We start from the raw sequence: 18,353 nt of genomic DNA, 5'->3' as shown, positions 1-18,353 counted from the left end.
AGCTATTACTTATAGTTAGCACTGTTATAGCTGTTGATGTATGTTTGGTTGTCATTGGCTACGGTATTGAAAGTGAGAATTCAGAATAATGAAAAAGACATTAAAAAGTGAGGGATTAATGTGTGTTATGTAGAGACCAAAATATAATTACCGTATATCTGAGAAAAATATGTTATTTTTTGCATAGGTTTCTATTTCCAACAAAAGGCTGTGTCGCTTCGATCTGTTTTCTGTTTTTTGTTTAATTCGATTTTATGATCGAAGGTGTTTCAAATGATCATATTTCAAACGACACCGTAATCCTCCGGTAGGAAAATTCTATGTTTTGTGAGGACAGTATATAATCAAAGTGCGATTATTTGTAGTGTCCTGAATTCCTCCCCCCCCCCCCTCTGACCTTTCCTTGACTGAAGTGACTTCGAATCTACTTCTCTTTTTCTCTCCCTTTCCATCTTTAACCTCCCTTCTTCCATCTCCTTTCTCTCCTCCTCTATGCAGCATTTTTTTTCATGTAGAAATTTTTTCCAAAAAGAAAAATCCACTATATTTTACTCAGAAGGTGGTGAAGCAATGAGATTAGAGTATTTTTGAGGAAAGAGCAGGAATTAAAACAGAAAAAAGTCAGGAAAAGTAAATCATCACAAATATCTTCATCCAGTGGTGATCTATGCTAACAGCTATTATTGATTGATGAAGTACAAACAAGGGACCTCAGAGAGAGAAAAAACGGTGTCAGGATGGTCTATTCGAGCGAGTTCTGCTGTTTCTTAGCATTGGCAAGGAACGGGCAACTTTATTTGGCACCGACCACTTTTCGTGAGACACCTGGTCTGTTAATATTTTCTTTTTGCTTTTAAACGAAAATGAGAATATGCAGGAAGGTCGGTGCATGGCTTTCTGGATATTGGTGACTTCAAAATGCTAATAACACGGCTCTTTCGTGGATCACCGCCAGAGGATCGAATTTATCTGCGGGATATCTTTCTTCTTGCCGTAGTTCAAGTTTCCAGAAGAAGAACTGTAAATTATCGGCCCCATCTTTAACGGAAACAATTCATCCCAACTTTAAGTATCCCACAGTTAGTCAGGGTAGAAATTCCATACGACCGAGTTTTTCTCCCTCCTGCGATGTTTCGCTCTGCCCGTCGCCATTCTATTGTTTCGCTGGCCGATGACCATCACATCGAACGACTTTTTATGTGACTAAAGTGCAGTTTAATTGTTTTGGCACATTGCCCCAAAAAATGGCATAGTCATAGTCGCAACAACACAACTAACGATTTCGATCGATCGTTATTGATTAGTTGTTGACGAATTGCTGCTTAAAAAACCCCATTGAGCTGTGTAAATAGAGAGCAATGAAGAGCAAAGCGCTGACGCAAGTGCGAAGCGATAGAAACTGTGACGTCATCCAGAGATCAACTTTATCTGATCAATGTTCCAACTTTCCCCTATTGTTGGGTTACAGTAGCCGCCTATTTAAATACTCACTAAAGGACAGAACTAGTTTTTTTTCTAAATGTCTCTAGGTCTTAACTTTTCTTACTATTCTGCGATAAAATTCAAAATCTGACTGAAATTGTCGTATCTGTTTGGTTTTTTAGGCATACTAACTATGCTAACCAGTCAAAGTCAATATATCAATCTTTTAGCAGATCAGTAACTAAATCATCAATAACTTTTGAGAATTCTGCACATCTTAACCGGAGCAGAAAGGGATACAAAGATAGGCGTTTGACCTCTATCAGCGCTCCATCTACATAGTAAACCCATTTTTTTCGCGAAATTTCCCACTAACTTTTCTGTTGAGGGAGACCAGATCCTTTTCAAAGTGAACAAGTTGTGTAGACCTTAGATGACTCAATATCACTTAGCTAAACAACGTTCAACCAATTTTCGCAATGCTTTTTATTCAGATCATACAACGCCAAATTAAATGGCTCAGCACTGACGTCACCACTAGTTGACATACACATACAGTATCCTCTTCATGTTACAGTATCCCATCTCGGTCGAACTGTTCGAGAATGTTCGGAAAGGTTGTAGACACCGGAGACATAATCAAATGATTTGGTTTCGACTTGTGCAGTACCTAAGTATGTGGCCCAGCAAATAGGTAAAAAAAGTTTGTAACTGAATCAGCACCTATCTTTATATCGATATCGATATCATTGATCGAAATTGATCGATTTTCCATTTGAAGGAAAGCAAAAGCGCTTAATATACTTACTAAATGGTTCTGCCTTCAAATGCACGTTAAGGAAGATCTTGGCGTTCGCGTCTCTACAGTATCTGATTCGGAACAATTGCCACTGTTTGATCTACTTCATTATCTCGGTGGAAAGTTTTTTTTCTTCCGAAATAACGAAAAGAATGGTGATGTGTCCTGAACAAAATTGTCAAGTTAAATCCCAGTAGCTCTTGTTCTATTCTATATCTGTTTTGTTGGGTCTCTGTTTTTTTTTCGATGCTGATCATTCAATTTTTATGGCCGGGTGGTCATGCAAATTTCTTGGGTCATAATTATTAAGGAGGGCCGTGAAGGGATCGGCGTACGCTTATCGTGTGACCCTTGCATAAGCAGCACTCGAACTATTCATTATGGTTTGCTATTTAGGGCGATGTTACGCACGTTATTACGATCGTATTTATTCGTTTAGCAGAAATCTATTGCTTCTTATTAGCAATGATTTTTTTGAGAGTGGAGTGGTTGACATTGATTCTCGTCTTTTCTCTCTTTTTTTTTTTTTGAAAAAGGCAACATGGAAATGTAGAAAAAATGACAGAACACCCCCTGTCATCGTATAGAACATTTAATTCTTTTTTTAAATCTATTCACATACACCACAGGTGCACCATAAAGAGAAGAAAAACACACCAATGATTTGATGTATTAAGGTGATGCCTGCTTGAATTTTTCGCTTGAAATTTAATCAGATTTAATTTGGTACTTGGATTTCGTCGTACTGCTATTAAAACTCAATTTTGAAAGGATGAAATTTAGATTATTGGGTTACTTACCGTGGATTCCGCTATTTCAATTCTATTGCTCCGTCTGGAACTCCGAATATATTGCTCAGCACCCTTATCATGCAAAAAAAAATATTTTTGGGCCCACTTCTTCGTCATATTTCATATAAAATTATGCTGATTGATGACGATACCAAACCAGCTAAGTCACATCGAACAGAGATATCTATTAGAAGATAATTCAGACGAAAATTTTCTTGATTTAAATAATTAATTTTTTTTTTGATAATTTTTGGCAACTAACCTACATGAGATGAAGAATTACGCTGAACGTTCTAGATTAGAATAAAAATATGATATATTTATCACCACGGTAACTTCACTTCACTTCATATTGTTCCCGATTTAAAACTTTCAAAGTTCCAGCCTGTGCCTGAAAAACTAGTTATACGCACGAAGATTAAAGCGTTGCGGAAAAAATTTGAAAAATTTGGAAATCAAAAATTTCTCTTGTCTTTTGAAAAATTAAGAAAGATCCCATTTAACTCTCTTCGTATCTGTGATAAAGTCCATTCAAGTTCCGTAATGCGTAAAGAAATAAGTTTTCGTATGTTTTTTTTTTTTGTTTGGTGACTTTTTGTAGTAGTTTTTGCAATAATAATAATAATAATAATAATAATAATAATAATAATAATAATAATAATAATAATAATAATAATAATAATAATAATAATAATAATAATAATAATAATAATAATAATAATAATAATAATAATAATAATAATAATAATAATAATAATAATAATAATAATAATAATAATAATAATAATAATAATAATAATAATAATAATAATAATAATAATAATAATAATAATAATAATAATAATAATAATAATAATAATAATAATAATAATAATAATAATAATAATAATAATAATAATAACAATAATGGTAACAATAATAATAATAATAACAAAAATAGTTTTGCTAAACCTTTTCTACTGAAATCACTTCTCCCCTTTTGCTTTGATATCCAAATGTAGACTTTCCTTTGACAATGAATAATCTTAAATCGTTGAAATGTTTAGGAGTACTTCAATATTTCAATCCAGATTGATAGAATTAGAAAAATATAAAGATTAAATTAAATGTGATCCACAAAGCATAAATTAGATTAATGGCGTAATATTCCACATTTCTTTGCTCTTCCTAACGTTTTTGCATTACAGATAAATTGCTTTTTTTAATTATTATTTATTTGTTAAATTATTTCTAATAACTAGTACTTAAATTTTACTGTTTGGGTACCTCTTGTGATATTCTCATCTCTGTCCATTCGCTCGTAATCGCGTCAATAATTTTGGATATTTGTTGGCGACCTTTGCCATGTGTACTTTTACGATTTCATCGTATTCACATGTCGGTAACCTTTGACCCGTGTGCTTATCCCTTCCTCTGTATCCTCTCTATCGAACTCGGCATGCTCACTCAATCGGTCTGCTTCTCTATGCTTCACATAATCTCTCATCACACACACACGCACATAAATACCTGCCCTAGAAAATTGAATCTGACCTTTATTAGTTCGCGCTATCTGCAGAAACGATGAACGAACGGACGATGTAAACAAATAAAATCATCGAGCGCTATTAGCGACTTCTTATGTGGCTGATGATTTTCAACCAACCACATGCACACACAAATTACACTTCATCCACGCGCAAGAGTTTCTCGTTTACACTCAATCCACACACACGCACGGATATTCAAACAGACACCTGCAACAGACGTCCGATTGCTGAGAGAAAATCATGATGTTAGTTTGAGTCCGATCGCCAACTGTTGCTGTTCGTGAAAAGCACCCGACGCTCAACAAAAGATCAACCGACAACGATTTAGTTTCGTTTTTCTGCCTCGACTCTTGTTCTTTACGGATTTATCGTTGGCTATTGGTCATTGTTGATAACATGTTGTAGAAGGCAGCTAACAAAACAGCTGACCCTATGGATCCTTAAATTTTTCTTTCCTAAACTTTTCGACGGAAAACGATTGCTGATACGTGATCAGTTCGATTTTACACTATTTTGTTGTAATGTTTGGAGTAGTTTTCTCAACAACAGTAACTAAAAATAATGTAATTAATTCGTATTCGTTCGAAAGTTTCACAGAATCCTATCTGACAAGAAATCTAATACGCAATCTGTGTAACGTTCTTCTGTTATTCTCAGCGAAGGTGTTCCCTTATGGGATCATTTCTACTATGCTCATTCATTTTCATAGGTGTTTCTTGCAACTTTCATTTCGTTCATCTCAGTGAAGCAGCTTCACAATCCAGCAAGAAAACAACATTCTCACTTTGAGATGAAGCTCCGCAAAAAAATCCGCAAAAATTGTGATCCCAATTATTTAAGACCATTTCTCTTCTACAACGTTGTTGTTTGGATTTTACCAAGAAAAAAACGTGGTTTTAACGTCAAAACCACGTTTTTTTCTTGGTAAAATCCAAACAAGTGTTCTTTTTCTTCCGAAACCATTTGCTTAGCACTCTCATCCAGAGCATATTGTACAACTTTTTTGCTCACTTTAGTTGAGTTTAACTTAGTCTACATATAATCCCGAAACTCCCGAACACAGCTAAATCGAAGATCACTCCTTTCGACTCGCAAGTTTCCGCGAAGTCAAAGAAATGTCTCGAGGATTCAGCCTACATATTTTTATGTCCAATTTTTGTCCCAATTTCCGATCCCCAGTTGGTTATTTTCAACCTCACATAGCTGATTTGCTGTGTAACCAAGTGTTGACCCCCGCACAATACATTCCAATATCAATAAAATGCAGAAAAAAAGTCATCGCCTTCATCAGTCCATGCTTCTGCTCATTTCTGCTTTTTTTCCGAGCTCACAAAACAGTGAGCTGGGCCCAGCGTTTAACAGAAAGAGTGTGAATGTGTGCAGTTCGGATGAATAGCAATAAATCACAATTTAATGATGTGCATTTTTCCGTCGTGCGCACATCGTGAGGTGAACGAACTCCGCTCTCGCAGTCAGCGCATCATGTCGTTCCAACTGAATAAATAGATGGCTTCAAGTGTTCCTGTCCATCTACGTCTCTTCCACCTTCTACTACATTCTCGTTTGAATTGTACTTATGAGCTATATGTGAGTGAGTGAGTGTATGTGTATGTGGTGTGTCCTATCAAAAGATCGTCTCTTCGCCTTCGCGGTCTGGCGCACTCGATCGGTTCACGTACTGCCTCGCCTTTGAGTTAGCTGTTTTTATTTGATTTCGCTGACCCCGCCGACGCCGCAGCCGCAACAGCGCGACACATTGGCACAGTGCCCCGGCCGATGTCCACTCGACAAAAGGCGTCCGTTCGTTCGTCGGGACGAACCGGTTCGATGTTGTTTTCATAGGTCATCGTTTTGTTCCCCTCATATCTGTCATTCCAACGCTTTTGGGCTCTCTAATAGGTTTAAACATCCAAGGGGCTATGCTAGGGTAACATTTGGGTCTGTTGTGATAGATTTTTTTTGCTTTGCTTTGCTCCGTGTGTCTTCCATTTAATATCAGGCTGCAATTACAGAAGGAAGTCTCTCACTGCGTCCCACTTATTCTTTCACACTACTCAAGCCCTGCTACACTATTTTATTTGTTTGTTTATTCACCTATGGTGCATCAAAAAAAAAAGAAAAAAAGAAAACAAATTTTGTCAGAGTCAGAAATTTTTACAAAAATCGAGTCCTAATTTACTGTTAATGGGATCAAGCGTTTTGCTTTCTGTGGCAGATAAAACATTGAACATTATAACATTTAAAAGACTAACATAGAATGATTTAATAGACTTCCAGAATATTTGAATTCTTGAAGCTTTGAAAAATTATTTTTCAGATCAATCGCAGAGTAACCGTCGGTGATGTTCTAGAAATTATCGTTTTTTATACGTACAGTATTCTCATTTTAATGTGCGTAACAGTAAATCGGGGGTTACGGAGTTGTCGGATTTCTTGAATAGTGAAAATTTCTGAAAGATTAGTCATTCAACTTGTTTTGTATGCTGCCAAATTGGATCACTTTTACTTTGTAAGATTGGTACGTGAAAGGATGTGAAGTCTTTTTTCATGGAAAATCTTTTAGGACTTTTTTTTCGAAATTCGAATGCTAACTACTATACTGTAAACTATATGAGAATTTCTTAGAGTTTCATAGATTTCGTGGTCGTGCAGTTGGCAGCTTGCCAGTTCTTCTTCGCTTGAATAGACATAATCTATTTCCAAGTAATTAGCCAGTCAGAAACAATCTAATGACGACATCTATCCAGAAGATAAGCGCTAGAGTAATCGTTGATCGAGCAAGTTGCTTTGTCTTTTTTTCGTCTCTGCTTCTCTGGAGCCCTCTTAGGCTAGCTTTGTTCTTTTTTCGTGGCTCTGCTGTTTTTTGGTGATTGTCCTTAATCTATTCAGCCTTTTTTCGTTTTGTATCAGTAGGCAGCTAACTTTAGCAATCTCTAGTTATTCTCTGCGAAATCCTAAAATTCTGAAAAGCTTCCTAAAATCATCCAGATCTTATCTACGATGAAATATTTCCTTTGGATCGATACAGCATTTTCACCTTAGCTACCAGCATGTGCTTCCTTTAGACACGGATTAAAATTTAAAGACAAGGATTAAAAGCACTGAAATTTTTCGCGGAAATGTAAGGAGATTTTTTACCTTACTGATTGTTACGGCAGTAGATTTATTCCTTGCGGCCAACGTTTCAATTCTTCCGTCTTTTTCGGCGGCCCAAAAATATTTGTTCTACTTGCGTTTTGAGCCAAGAAATGTGTCGCCTCCGTGTCTGGCATCCCATCTCTGTAACACAAAATATTCCTAACATATTATGAGATCTCCAAGTTTTTGAAAAGAAACAGAGGACATGGAAACGGGTCAAAGTCTACTCTGAAATGCCCTTTGCCCTTTCAGAAGAGTCAGCTAAATCTCACGCCACGTTCTAAAACTATGAAGGGTTAAATGAAGATGTCTTTGAGGCCAAGGATAATGATAGGTTACGTAGAATGTCAAGAGAAAAAAAAATTATCGGAATGGCATCCGCTGCAGTGCCGTTAGGATTTTTGCGGATCTCCGCCGAAGAATTCCGCGATGCTCGCATATCTCTGATGATTGATGGCTGCCATCCTGATGAGATTCTGCGGTTTCGGCGATTCAGTAAAATTAGAAGTTTTATGTGATAGACGAGTGTTTGGAAAAAGGTCGAGGCCTAGAATCCTGCAAATTTTAGAAATAGCTCACGAAATACCTTTGGCTTATTAGATAGCCTTTCCATCGGTTTTTTACCGCAGTTGATCTATTAACAACAGGAAAAAAGTCGTGTTCCGGAAAAAAATTTCAATTTATTTGGTCGGAGTCTTATTAGAGAATCTACTTTTCTTTCGTTCTGGTCCCACCGGGTTCAAGTCATTTGCTATAAACACAGCTACTGACTGAAGAAGGGAAAAGAAAATCTGTGATTTTTTTTTGGAAAATTTTGGAAAACTTTGTCCGCAAAAGCTCATTTGACTTTTTCTCGGCCACTAAGCCCTATTCCTTAACAAGCATTTTATTTTTAAGAAAAAAAAAGCCTGAACTAAAGCGTTGCTTTCCAACACCTAAATCCTAACTGAGTTTGAGGCATTCCGAGACTCACATGATGCACAAATACCTCACATCCTATGAGGCCTACGCATTTTGCCTCGATCTCCACTTCCGTTTCCTAATACCTAATATCCAATAATGTTTCATTGATCTTAGCACATTTCGTTATCAATTCGAAAATATCCGGCACATGCGACTACCGTAGCCCCAACTGCGGGCTTAAAATTCAAAAGGACCCCCCCCCCCTCCACGCCAATTAACCTTTGAATTCCTCCACTTCTCGCCGGTTCTCATAACATCAAGCTTCGTATTCAGCACACACATACATGCATACATACACCACGTATATTCAAATGAGCCTTTCACTACGGCGTCGACAAAAAAAATCGTCGGGGGAGTGTCCAGCCAACCCTGAGTTGGTTGCGCAACCACAGTTTGAATTCTGCAATTCGTGGTTTTTCGACGGCGCGGCCACGCCCACTTCGAGGAGAGGCTCTGGGCGACGGGATTACGGTAGCGCCGGCGAATTCGTCGCTGAGTTGAACTCGACGACGAGCAGTTGGCAGTTGTTTCTTTACTCATTTCTTCTCTTGCTATCTGTGCTCTTTTAGTACATAGATCTAAATGGGTTACTAGGATGCGATGACGTCATCGTTGAATTTATTCCTTGTCTGCGTCGCGTTGCCTCAGTGATTATCCCCCATTAACGGAATACGCCTAACGTTAGCATCATTGAGCTGAGCAGAGATTTACTAATACGCAAGAATATCATGTTTATGACTATTACTACTAGCACTACACTATTACTACTGTATAATAATAATGTATAATTGATTTTTGGATGATCCAAGCTAAAATATTACCTGAATTCACCTCTTCTTCTTCGATTTTTTAAAGACGCATAATTTTTTGATCAATGAGGTCTCACCTCCTAGTACGTTTGAATGTTCCTCGTTTCAAGAGAGTTCAAGTATCTTTTTTGGTATAGAGTGTGATAACCATTCCTACTTTATTCTTTTTCCGCTTTTTTCAAAAATTGTGTTGCTTTTTTGAAGGAAACCTTGCTTCTATCAACGACACTGTTCTTTTTTTTATTTGCGCGGATCCTAGTTGTTGTTTTAGGATTTTTAAAAGATTTTCTTATAGAGGTGGGATTCCTGCGTCCACTTTTATTCCCTGCACATTTCTTTTCTTCTATCTTATTTCTATCCACCGCTCACCGTATCATTCCTCCGTGCTTTTTCTCATCCTCAAAGTAACCTCAAACGATTCATAAGCGCTGAGAATTTAACGCCATCTTTCGAACAGATAGTTATAGTTTAAAAAAAAACCTTTATCGATCCTTTTTCGTGACGCTAAATAGATAGTTGTTCTGCGTTTAAGCACTATTCTTTAGGAATAAATGAACAGAAATTTAATACGCAACATTCTGCACAGAATCTAACCCTAGGCAAGAGAAGAAACGGAAATGTGACTGAGTCGCAGAAGTTAAACACAAAAAGTGGATTCACTGAGAACTACACTGAAACCTCACCTTTTTTGTACTCTTAAATAAAGAGTTCTAACAAAGAATATCAAAAATAATTATTTTAGAATCGCACCATTGAGCTCTTCTTGCCGGGAATGTATTCAATGGAATAACAGTAATGGCGCTGAGTATTAGTGAAATAATGGCGATTAGAAATTGTTGAACTCTGAGTTCACCTCCCAACTTACTACTATCCGTCCTCATTCTCACCACCTTCTCATGCTTGCCTGATTCGATGAGATTCATCGTAACTGACAAGGGTCATGATGGCAAGCGAGATGTGCATGTCTCAGCTGCCTCGTATTCATAACCTCGTTATGTAAATTAGCCTCGCTAGAAGCTCTGAAGCACGGATTTCACGAAAGCATCCTCTTAATAAGGGACGAATCGACGCTCATAACCATACAGCCACTTCACCGGTTCGACCAGAAACCAACACAACACGAACGGCCAGCAAGGTGGCATTGGCTTTTCGGTGATGGCCTGCCTGGATTGAATCGGCACGGGTCACCATATGTCGTCGCTGTGGAGGAGGCATTTTTTGTGCGATGAGAAGGGGGATCGCCTCTGAGCTAGAGTGAGAGACAAAATGAGGAGGGTGAGTGAGCAACACTCGCCACACACACACACACACTCTCTCACTGTCTTTTCCGTCCTCTCTTAATTGCTCCACATCCACACTGGCCATTCCACTCGATTCCAATCGATTATTAGTTCTTTTGTCGAAGTTCGTCCCACATAATATTTGCGAGCATAGGTCGTGGGCAGAACGGGGGAGGTGAAGAATAAATGCTCAAGTTGAACTGCGACCTTTTCGAGCTCCTTCCTTGGTCATTTCCTTTTCTGGATCTTTCCTGGGTATGCATTATTGCCGAGTTCTCCATAAACTCAGTTTCGACCATATCTGTGTAGAGCCTGTGGTGTTCTAGAAAATGTACAGTTGGTCTGTTCTCTTTTTTTATTCCTATGGAGTAGTAGTTTTCCACTGTTTTCTGACTCTGTATACTTTTTTTCAGCTTTCCGAAGTCTTAGTCCCATTTAATGCATGGAAAACTTTCCGTTCTTCTGTTTTCTTATCTACTCGATCTCGACCTCGACCTTATGGCGTAAAGCTGCAGTTTTACCTCTAGGAATACGCAATGTCCATGGAATAGTTCACCAACATGACTGTAACGGAGGCGGTGACACGTGCACATTTTCAGAACCATAAACAATCTTCTCATTAGAATAATTTGAAGAATAACTCATGTTTAGGAGCAGTTGTTCACGGTTGTTGTTAACAAAAAAAACACTAACATATTTTAGAATTGCCGTCTTTAACTCCTACATGGTTTATTCTATCAGTTCCCAGCAGACGGGACAGAGTTTCCTAGGAAAAATTTCCGACATTCTTGGTGGGCGGTATTATTTCTTTTCAAGGGAACTCGTCGACCCACCCAGACGAATACAAATTTTTTTTGGTGTCCAAACCGTAGAACAATTGTCCATTGTCCATCTGCTGATCGTGAAGGATGATTAGAAAGTTTGTTTACGGAAAAAACCAGCTGTTCAAGTTCACTAGACAGTTGAACTGAACTATTCATTATTTGTCAGCTTGCTTATTTTAAACTTCTCTCTCCAAGTGATTCTGGAAGTCTCCCAAGAGATTTTCTCATTTACAATGTCTACGTGAGACAATCTTGACATTTTCTATAATTCTTGGCAGCATTCCAATTCGCTCGATGTTTTCTTCACCTCACCACTGTAATAAATGGCAATTTTTCTTGGCGATTTCAAGTCGAAATCGTCTTCATTTTCGCCAGTATCGAATCGCAGCTAATTTCACGAGTTGTTATCGTCGAACAGGGACGATACCAGTATTTCCTCGAGTCGAAAATCTATGATTAGGTCCGCTCGCGATGTTCGCACTTTTTTTGTGGAACACTTTTTCTTCGCCGACGCGACTTAAAAAGAGAAGCCGACGCCTACAGGATTCGGTTTTTTCGACGGTTTTCTGTTCAGGACCGACAAATACCATTGAGGCGGCGGCTGAGTGATGATGACATAGGTGTATCGGCACTTGTCAAAGAGCAATGAGCTGAGATACGCGTCGGCTCCGAGAAATTTGCTCAGAGCGCTCTTTAACGAGCAAATTGATGGGTTGTGTCAGGGTAATTAGCGAATTAGTCAACGTTGTAGATGGGTTAATTTTGGAAAAACGTAGAAATATCGTTTGTTGACATCAGCGGATGGAATTCCCATTAATTTTCCCTGCATCGTAGCTTTTTCTAATATCATGAAAAGATGGCAAATATTTTTCCTGGATCATAATTTGGCTTAGGACAGATTATATTACAGTAACGTGGATCATCATCTTGACGTGTTTCAAAACCCAACTTAACTCCTAGTATTTCCATTTAGATTATAGATCCTTGAGGAAATAAAGCCCTAACCAATCAGTGCGTATTTTTTCTGTTCCACTCGAGCATGGGCTTGTATTAATAACTTTTTCGCTTTTCTGCGCTAACCATTGAAAATGTGCTGTTCTGCCACAGATAAATCCCAAATTTTCTTCTTCTAACTAACTGGTTCTGGAATAATCCGGGTCCCTTTTCTATGGACCGCAGTTTTCCATTTTTCTGCAGCAGGATCGAATCACTTTCTTAGCCTAGGTATTTTCGCTAGTCTTTTGTAGTTAGTTTACAGTTTGCAGTTACAGTTTTTTTAAGGATAGTTTTATCTTTTGATTACTGCATAGAAAATTTTGGGTAAACTAAGTGTTTACTTCTTAAAATGATAACCATTTTTCTGAATACATTTAAGACCGTGTTTATGGAAAAGTTCTGGAAGAGGAAAAGTTTTTTTTTTAATTGTGTAGAAAATATTTGTCACTAAAACTTAACGCCTGACCTTAATGTGCTTTGAACTTTGATCTTTCCGACACAGGAAGCGTAGAGCGAATGAGAATCTTTCAGAAGCGCATTGAACGTTTTTAGCGCCCGTTTGATCTAGTCTCTAGATCAAGCCGCCGGTGCTCTTTGGATTCTACACACCTCGAGCACTTCATTATCAAATCTAATTTCGCTACGTTATCCGGAAATTAATCGTATACCTAGAGGAAATTCGTAAATCGCAGTTGATGCTGGCTAATAGTTTTGTCACGTCACAGTTCAGTAAGATCAAATTGATCATCGACTGTGTAACTGCTAAAACCGTGCCGCAAGTTGTGTTGCGGCATAGTGTTTGTCTTATAATAATTGGAAAAAAAACCCAGGTTTATCAATCTAGTCTCGGACCTTTTCAATCGGCTCCGTTGTTGGACAGCTGATACTTTTAGCACATTTTCTTAATGTAGTTCAGTAAGCGTCAGTCCCCTTACAACGCGAACGCTGGATTTCCCTAACGTGCGTCTGTAGTTCCGTCTGCATTTTAGCCATACCGTTACCGGTTTTTTCGCTTTTCATGCGAGTTTTCAACGCTCACCACGCGCTTCCCGGTTCAACATCCAGATCTACACTCAGTCATTTACTGTTGCGATTTCTTTTTTAGACCTAAGTTCTTGGAGGTACGAAATTCTGAAAAAAAAAAACACTGAAGAGTCCTCTCATCTCTCAAAAAAAAAATCCTCCTCCATCGAAAACAACTTTGGAACTAATCGTTCATAAGTTTAGTTAGGTTTCCTGGTCTTTTATTTTTCAAAAATATGAATGTGCAATGTTGTAAATAGTTTGAGTTCTTTAGAGAATACTGTAGGTGCGGTATGATTGCATAAAGTTATACAAAAGATGCACAAAGGCGCAGGATAAAGAAAACTTAACTGCTCAGATTTGGAAGGAAGAAAATCAAAAAAGTTAGGTTAGGTCGAGTTAATTACTATTGGACATCACCGCATTATAATTGTCTTCGGTACTTCCGCAGCACAATATGGATTCAATGAGAAAATATTCCTTTCAATAATCTCCTCTTCTTTCCTTCTCATATTTTTTCTTTGCATTTTGTTTTTTTCTCTCTAGTAAACGTCAAAAGCAATTTTATCCAGCGACCTGATTCTGAACCGTGAATAGTAGCGTGATGAATCTTTTTTTCTTACGGCAGCTGCTGCCATAGTGCTGATATTCCGTTGTAACCGTAAACCGTGACGAAAGTAGAGCTATTTGGCAGATAGATATTTGATGAATTTTTCTCGAGCACATTTGAATTGCTTTCATTACAGCGCAGACCATGCCTCAGGATGCACAGGTGGCGAAAGTGTCAATAATTAGGCGTAAAAATGTGGTGGGCGGAGCCAATGTGGACGAGATAGGGGCCCGGCCGGAACCTGTTAAACCAGATTGATATGCTCTGTTATTGGTGGGGGATCTGTTGGCTTGTCAAAGAAGTGCGGTTGATCCACAGCACTTGCCGATGGTCCGACGTGATTTCACGCGCTTATCCACCTGAATAGCTTTGATATTGATCTTCAGGAATTTGTAATGAAGTTAGAAATAATTCCTATAAAAAGTCGAACCTGACGGTCCTTAATGAACCCGCCGATCCTAGAGGGTTAGCGCTCCAAAAATTTCGCCGCCGTCCATCCGCTCGTTTAGCAAGTTTTTTCACAGCAGTTTCTCTGTGATGATCTCGTTTTTTCACATTAATATGATAGATTCGGCGACGTTAATCCAACTAAATGTTTGAGATCGAATTCGCACGAAATCATATCTTTAAACAGCCGCTCAGCTTACGGTAAAAACGATTGTGAAAACTGTGTTTGTGTGTTTGTGTGTGTGTGTGAGTTGCACTTTTGCAAGACCAATGCCGCCTTTTTTAGAGACATACATATACCGAAAATGTCATCGGTGAACGGCGGCTGTTGAAAAAGCCAGCTGTCGGGAACGCTACGACGCGGCGCCGGCTGCGGCAGCGTTTTTAGCCAAACAAAACAGTAACTTCGATGAACAGGATATGCTATGATGGATTCGGCGTTGAATGTACGTCCGCTAACTATTTGTCGAAAATCGAAATCCACCGCTCGAACAGGGCGCGCTGGGGCTGGTGGCGCAGCAGATGCACGGGGTTCGCTGCGAAACATCTCCGAAAAATGCGAAAAGTGTGGAAAAGCGCGAGCGATGGTCGCTAGAATCATTTTTCGATACGATTTATACTCGATACTCATTGATTATGCGCTGAAATAATTTCGACAGCAACAGCAGCAGCAACCGTTCTTCTCGACAACGTCGCAATCACTTGATCGGACCATCATCTCAACCTTTAATACAATGGTGGGCTATTTACATGCTTTGAAGAGAAATTTATGGAGAAGTAACAGAAAGAGAAAAAAGTTGCCGGCTATACAGTTTGTTTCAAAATCGACCATGTATGAAATCAAAGGTACGGTAGGGATTAATTTCTGTACCCTGTTAAGGCGCATTTTCGAGAAATCCCGCCGAATCTTCAAAATGATGTGTTTTTCCATCGCCGTTACCCTTTCAGGTTTAGTGTATTTTAATTTCATGTTATTCTGTCTTCTAGGAGTTTCTTTTAGAGGAGGGGGATATTATTCATACTATTCTGTTTGGTCTCTGTTGGGGAATGTCTTGTCGTTATTATTTTTTTATCATTCCTTCATTGCCGTAAGGACTATTTTCCAGTTTCTACGACCTGTTCGAAGGTTACAACAAATAGATTAGGTATCCTTTAGTGGTTGGTAATTTGTGGAGTTTGGTAGAGCTCTGAACATCGCGTTGTTCCGTGGAGGATAATGTTTCTTTTGTTCTTGTTTGGCCTTCCAGAGTACCCTCTAGACATTTTTCTTCCTAGAATTGGGATGTCCCGAAGAATTTCCTGGGATTAGCTTTTCATTGTGCCTATTAGCAGGTGTTTTGCACACAATTCAGTCCAGAATCCTCTAACTAGTTCATGTTTTCGAGCGAGTTGTTTACCTGGCTGCAGTGTGCTCAATGGTACTCGCTTCAAAAAGCAGATTAATAGGTGTATAAGTGGATATGCTAGAATACTCCAGGCATTTTTTTCGAATGGTGATTTTTATCCAAATTTCATTTGAGGAACTCTTGGAGACAGAATGGTAACTATAAACTGCACGAGAAGGTGGTGTTCCACATGCCTATTTTCGTTACAGGACCTATCCTCAATTTTGTATCTGTTTCAGCGACCCTGTACAAGATTCATCTGGACTCTATAAGAAATGATTGCTTCGTTCATCCTAAATCTCCAAGATTTAAGGGGAAAAAAAAGCACAGCTAAGCTCATTAATTCAAAAAATGTTGTTAGATTAAGTCAGAAGGTTCTAGCTTTATTATAGAGCTGTGACATTTCTGTAGAGCAGTATTTGTCCGATAAAGAAAGACTGTTTCGAAATGCAAGTACGACAATTCACTTTCCTTCTGTGGATACGATTCCACCGCATCACTTTCCCGTTAGGACCTACTTATGCGTTGATTATCGTTATGGTATCGCTTATGAGTCTCCAATTATTTTGCGAAAACTATATGTTATTCGTGATTTAATCATGGCGAAGATTTCCAAATCCGGCGCAGCGATACTCGCCAGCCGCACCAGTCTGTACGGGTTTTCAATGCAGTCTACACTATTACCAGTTAGTGGTCTCAAGTGGTCATAGCAGCTGGAACCGCTCGAAGCGACGTCGCACTGGACGAGTACGGTATGCGTGTAAGTGTTGTTAAGTTCTTCGTTTTCTTCTTTCGCGTTAATTGCTATGCTAGGCAGTTCTTCATTTTGATTCATGGCCTTTTCATTCACCGTGTTCTGGAGCATCCGTAATCCTATGCAGTGACAGTAGTTGCGGCTACGGTAGTTTCCGCTTTAGGACTTGCACGCATTATGAAGTTGTTTCCTGCGGCTTTAACAGATTTCTGCCCATTTACGAACTACTTTCTTTTCACATTGTGCTTAGGGATTATAAGGAAACAGTCGCTGAAGCGAATTCAACAAATTTACTGGCAGGAACGATTCTACAAAATTTGACAAGTTCGCAGATCTTTTTTTCCGGAGGTCGCTGGAGGCATCATCTCTCATGTTTTTTTTTTCTCATGATATTGTGTTTGTGTGGTTTGACCAGCCACGTAGTTGACTGCTTATTCGTTGCTTCCTTTGAGCGTTTTAGCGTCAATGGTTCCCGCGTCTGGTTCTTTACTTTTTGTATATGTGAAAATAAGTAGTTCAATTGTCCACTGTTACTTCCGTTCAACTTTGCACAACAGCTACATTTGTCGAATGTTACAGAGTAGTTGATTATGACACAAGGGAATCATTCCATGTGATCTAATCCCTTGTGTTGCAACGGACGCACAAGTCTCTCCAATAAACGTAGGATCAAAGTATTAAACTACGGTTTAACACACTGGCTTCTTCACTTCAACGATCGGTTTCCTTATAGGCACCATCGAAGGCAAGGGGAGATGTTTTCCAGGATCGCATTGACATTCCCTGCAGCTGACGGTACCAGCACTGATCTTTTTGATCCATTCACCTTTGTTCCCCATCCTGGAACTTCGCATTGTGTACCTTTTTTTGTGTGAATGAATTCGCTTCGCGCGCAGTGAGAGCATCGTTTAGCGTGCCAACAGCCGTCGAGTAGCACTCGAGATTTGAGTGATCAAGATCCGGAAGCGAGCGTCGGCAGTGGTCGTCGCGGGATCTGTCGTGGTGGCAACGACAGCGCAGCTGGCGGCCAGGGCGCCCATTCGCGTCCGCGGCCATCGCGCGCAGTCACTCAAGCAGTTTGTTTGCTTTTTGTATCTTTTGTTCCGGTCCCTGACTATTTCCTCGGCTCTCAGCGCTCGGCTTCCTCCTCCACATGGCGTACTGTCTGCGCACAGCAATGTTTGCGATTCTCATTTCAACTCCATTCAATTCTTGTCAAACACCGGCGCGTTTTCGTTTTGATTTCTAGAACGAACTACCAGCGCCGCAGTCGCACACACGAAAACATCGCCAATTTTCGCGTTAGGCAACCAGCTTTTTCGACACTCACTCGTTCACGAGGCCACTGGGTGACTTGGATCAGTGCCAAGGCTAGCAAAAAATGCTGCCCCATATCGGACACTCAGCACAAGGTCAATTGTTGCGAGCCAACGTACGGCGCTGATTACAATGAGCGATGGTTCTTTTTGCGTTATTGCTACCTGTATTGTATGCGAAAGTGCTTGTTCTGTTGCTTTATTTCGTCTCTTTAATTTGTTACTTGGACTTCGTATTATGTGAGCTCTCATTTACTACAAAATCAT

The 18,353-nt window shown here is 39.2% G+C and overlaps 3 protein-coding genes across 4 annotated transcripts in view; 1 reads left to right on the top strand and 2 right to left on the bottom strand.

Annotated features, from left to right (window-relative positions):
• Positions 1-3,511: 3,511 nt before the first annotated feature.
• RB195_017471 (uncharacterized protein) lies at positions 3,512-6,388 on the bottom strand (the record flags this gene model as incomplete). The annotated part of the gene is made up of 2 exons (XM_064184484.1): positions 3,512-4,019; positions 6,264-6,388. The coding sequence occupies 2 exons, from the start codon at positions 6,386-6,388 to the stop codon at positions 3,512-3,514; spliced, it is 633 nt and encodes a 210-aa protein (XP_064040365.1).
• Positions 6,389-10,522: 4,134 nt separating this feature from the next.
• RB195_017470 (uncharacterized protein) lies at positions 10,523-10,816 on the bottom strand (the record flags this gene model as incomplete). The annotated part of the gene is made up of 2 exons (XM_064184483.1): positions 10,523-10,695; positions 10,771-10,816. 2 exons carry the CDS (start codon positions 10,814-10,816, stop codon positions 10,523-10,525), a joined length of 219 nt encoding a protein of 72 aa, XP_064040364.1.
• A 5,954-nt stretch (positions 10,817-16,770) lies between these two features.
• Positions 16,771-18,353, top strand: part of RB195_017469 (uncharacterized protein) — a gene marked incomplete at both ends in the record, with an annotated part of 36,681 nt that continues 35,098 nt past the window's right edge. For both annotated transcript variants that reach the window (XM_064184481.1, XM_064184482.1), the window contains one exon: positions 16,771-16,776. In XM_064184481.1, coding sequence (XP_064040362.1) covers positions 16,771-16,776 — 6 coding nt within the window. The remainder of the gene's footprint in view (positions 16,777-18,353) is intronic.

Source organism: Necator americanus, chromosome II (genome assembly GCF_031761385.1).
Source record: "Necator americanus strain Aroian chromosome II, whole genome shotgun sequence".
Lineage (NCBI taxonomy): Eukaryota > Metazoa > Nematoda > Chromadorea > Rhabditida > Ancylostomatidae > Necator > Necator americanus.
The sequence above is the reverse complement of the archived record's forward strand: the minus strand, read 5'-3'. Positions and strand labels throughout refer to the sequence as shown.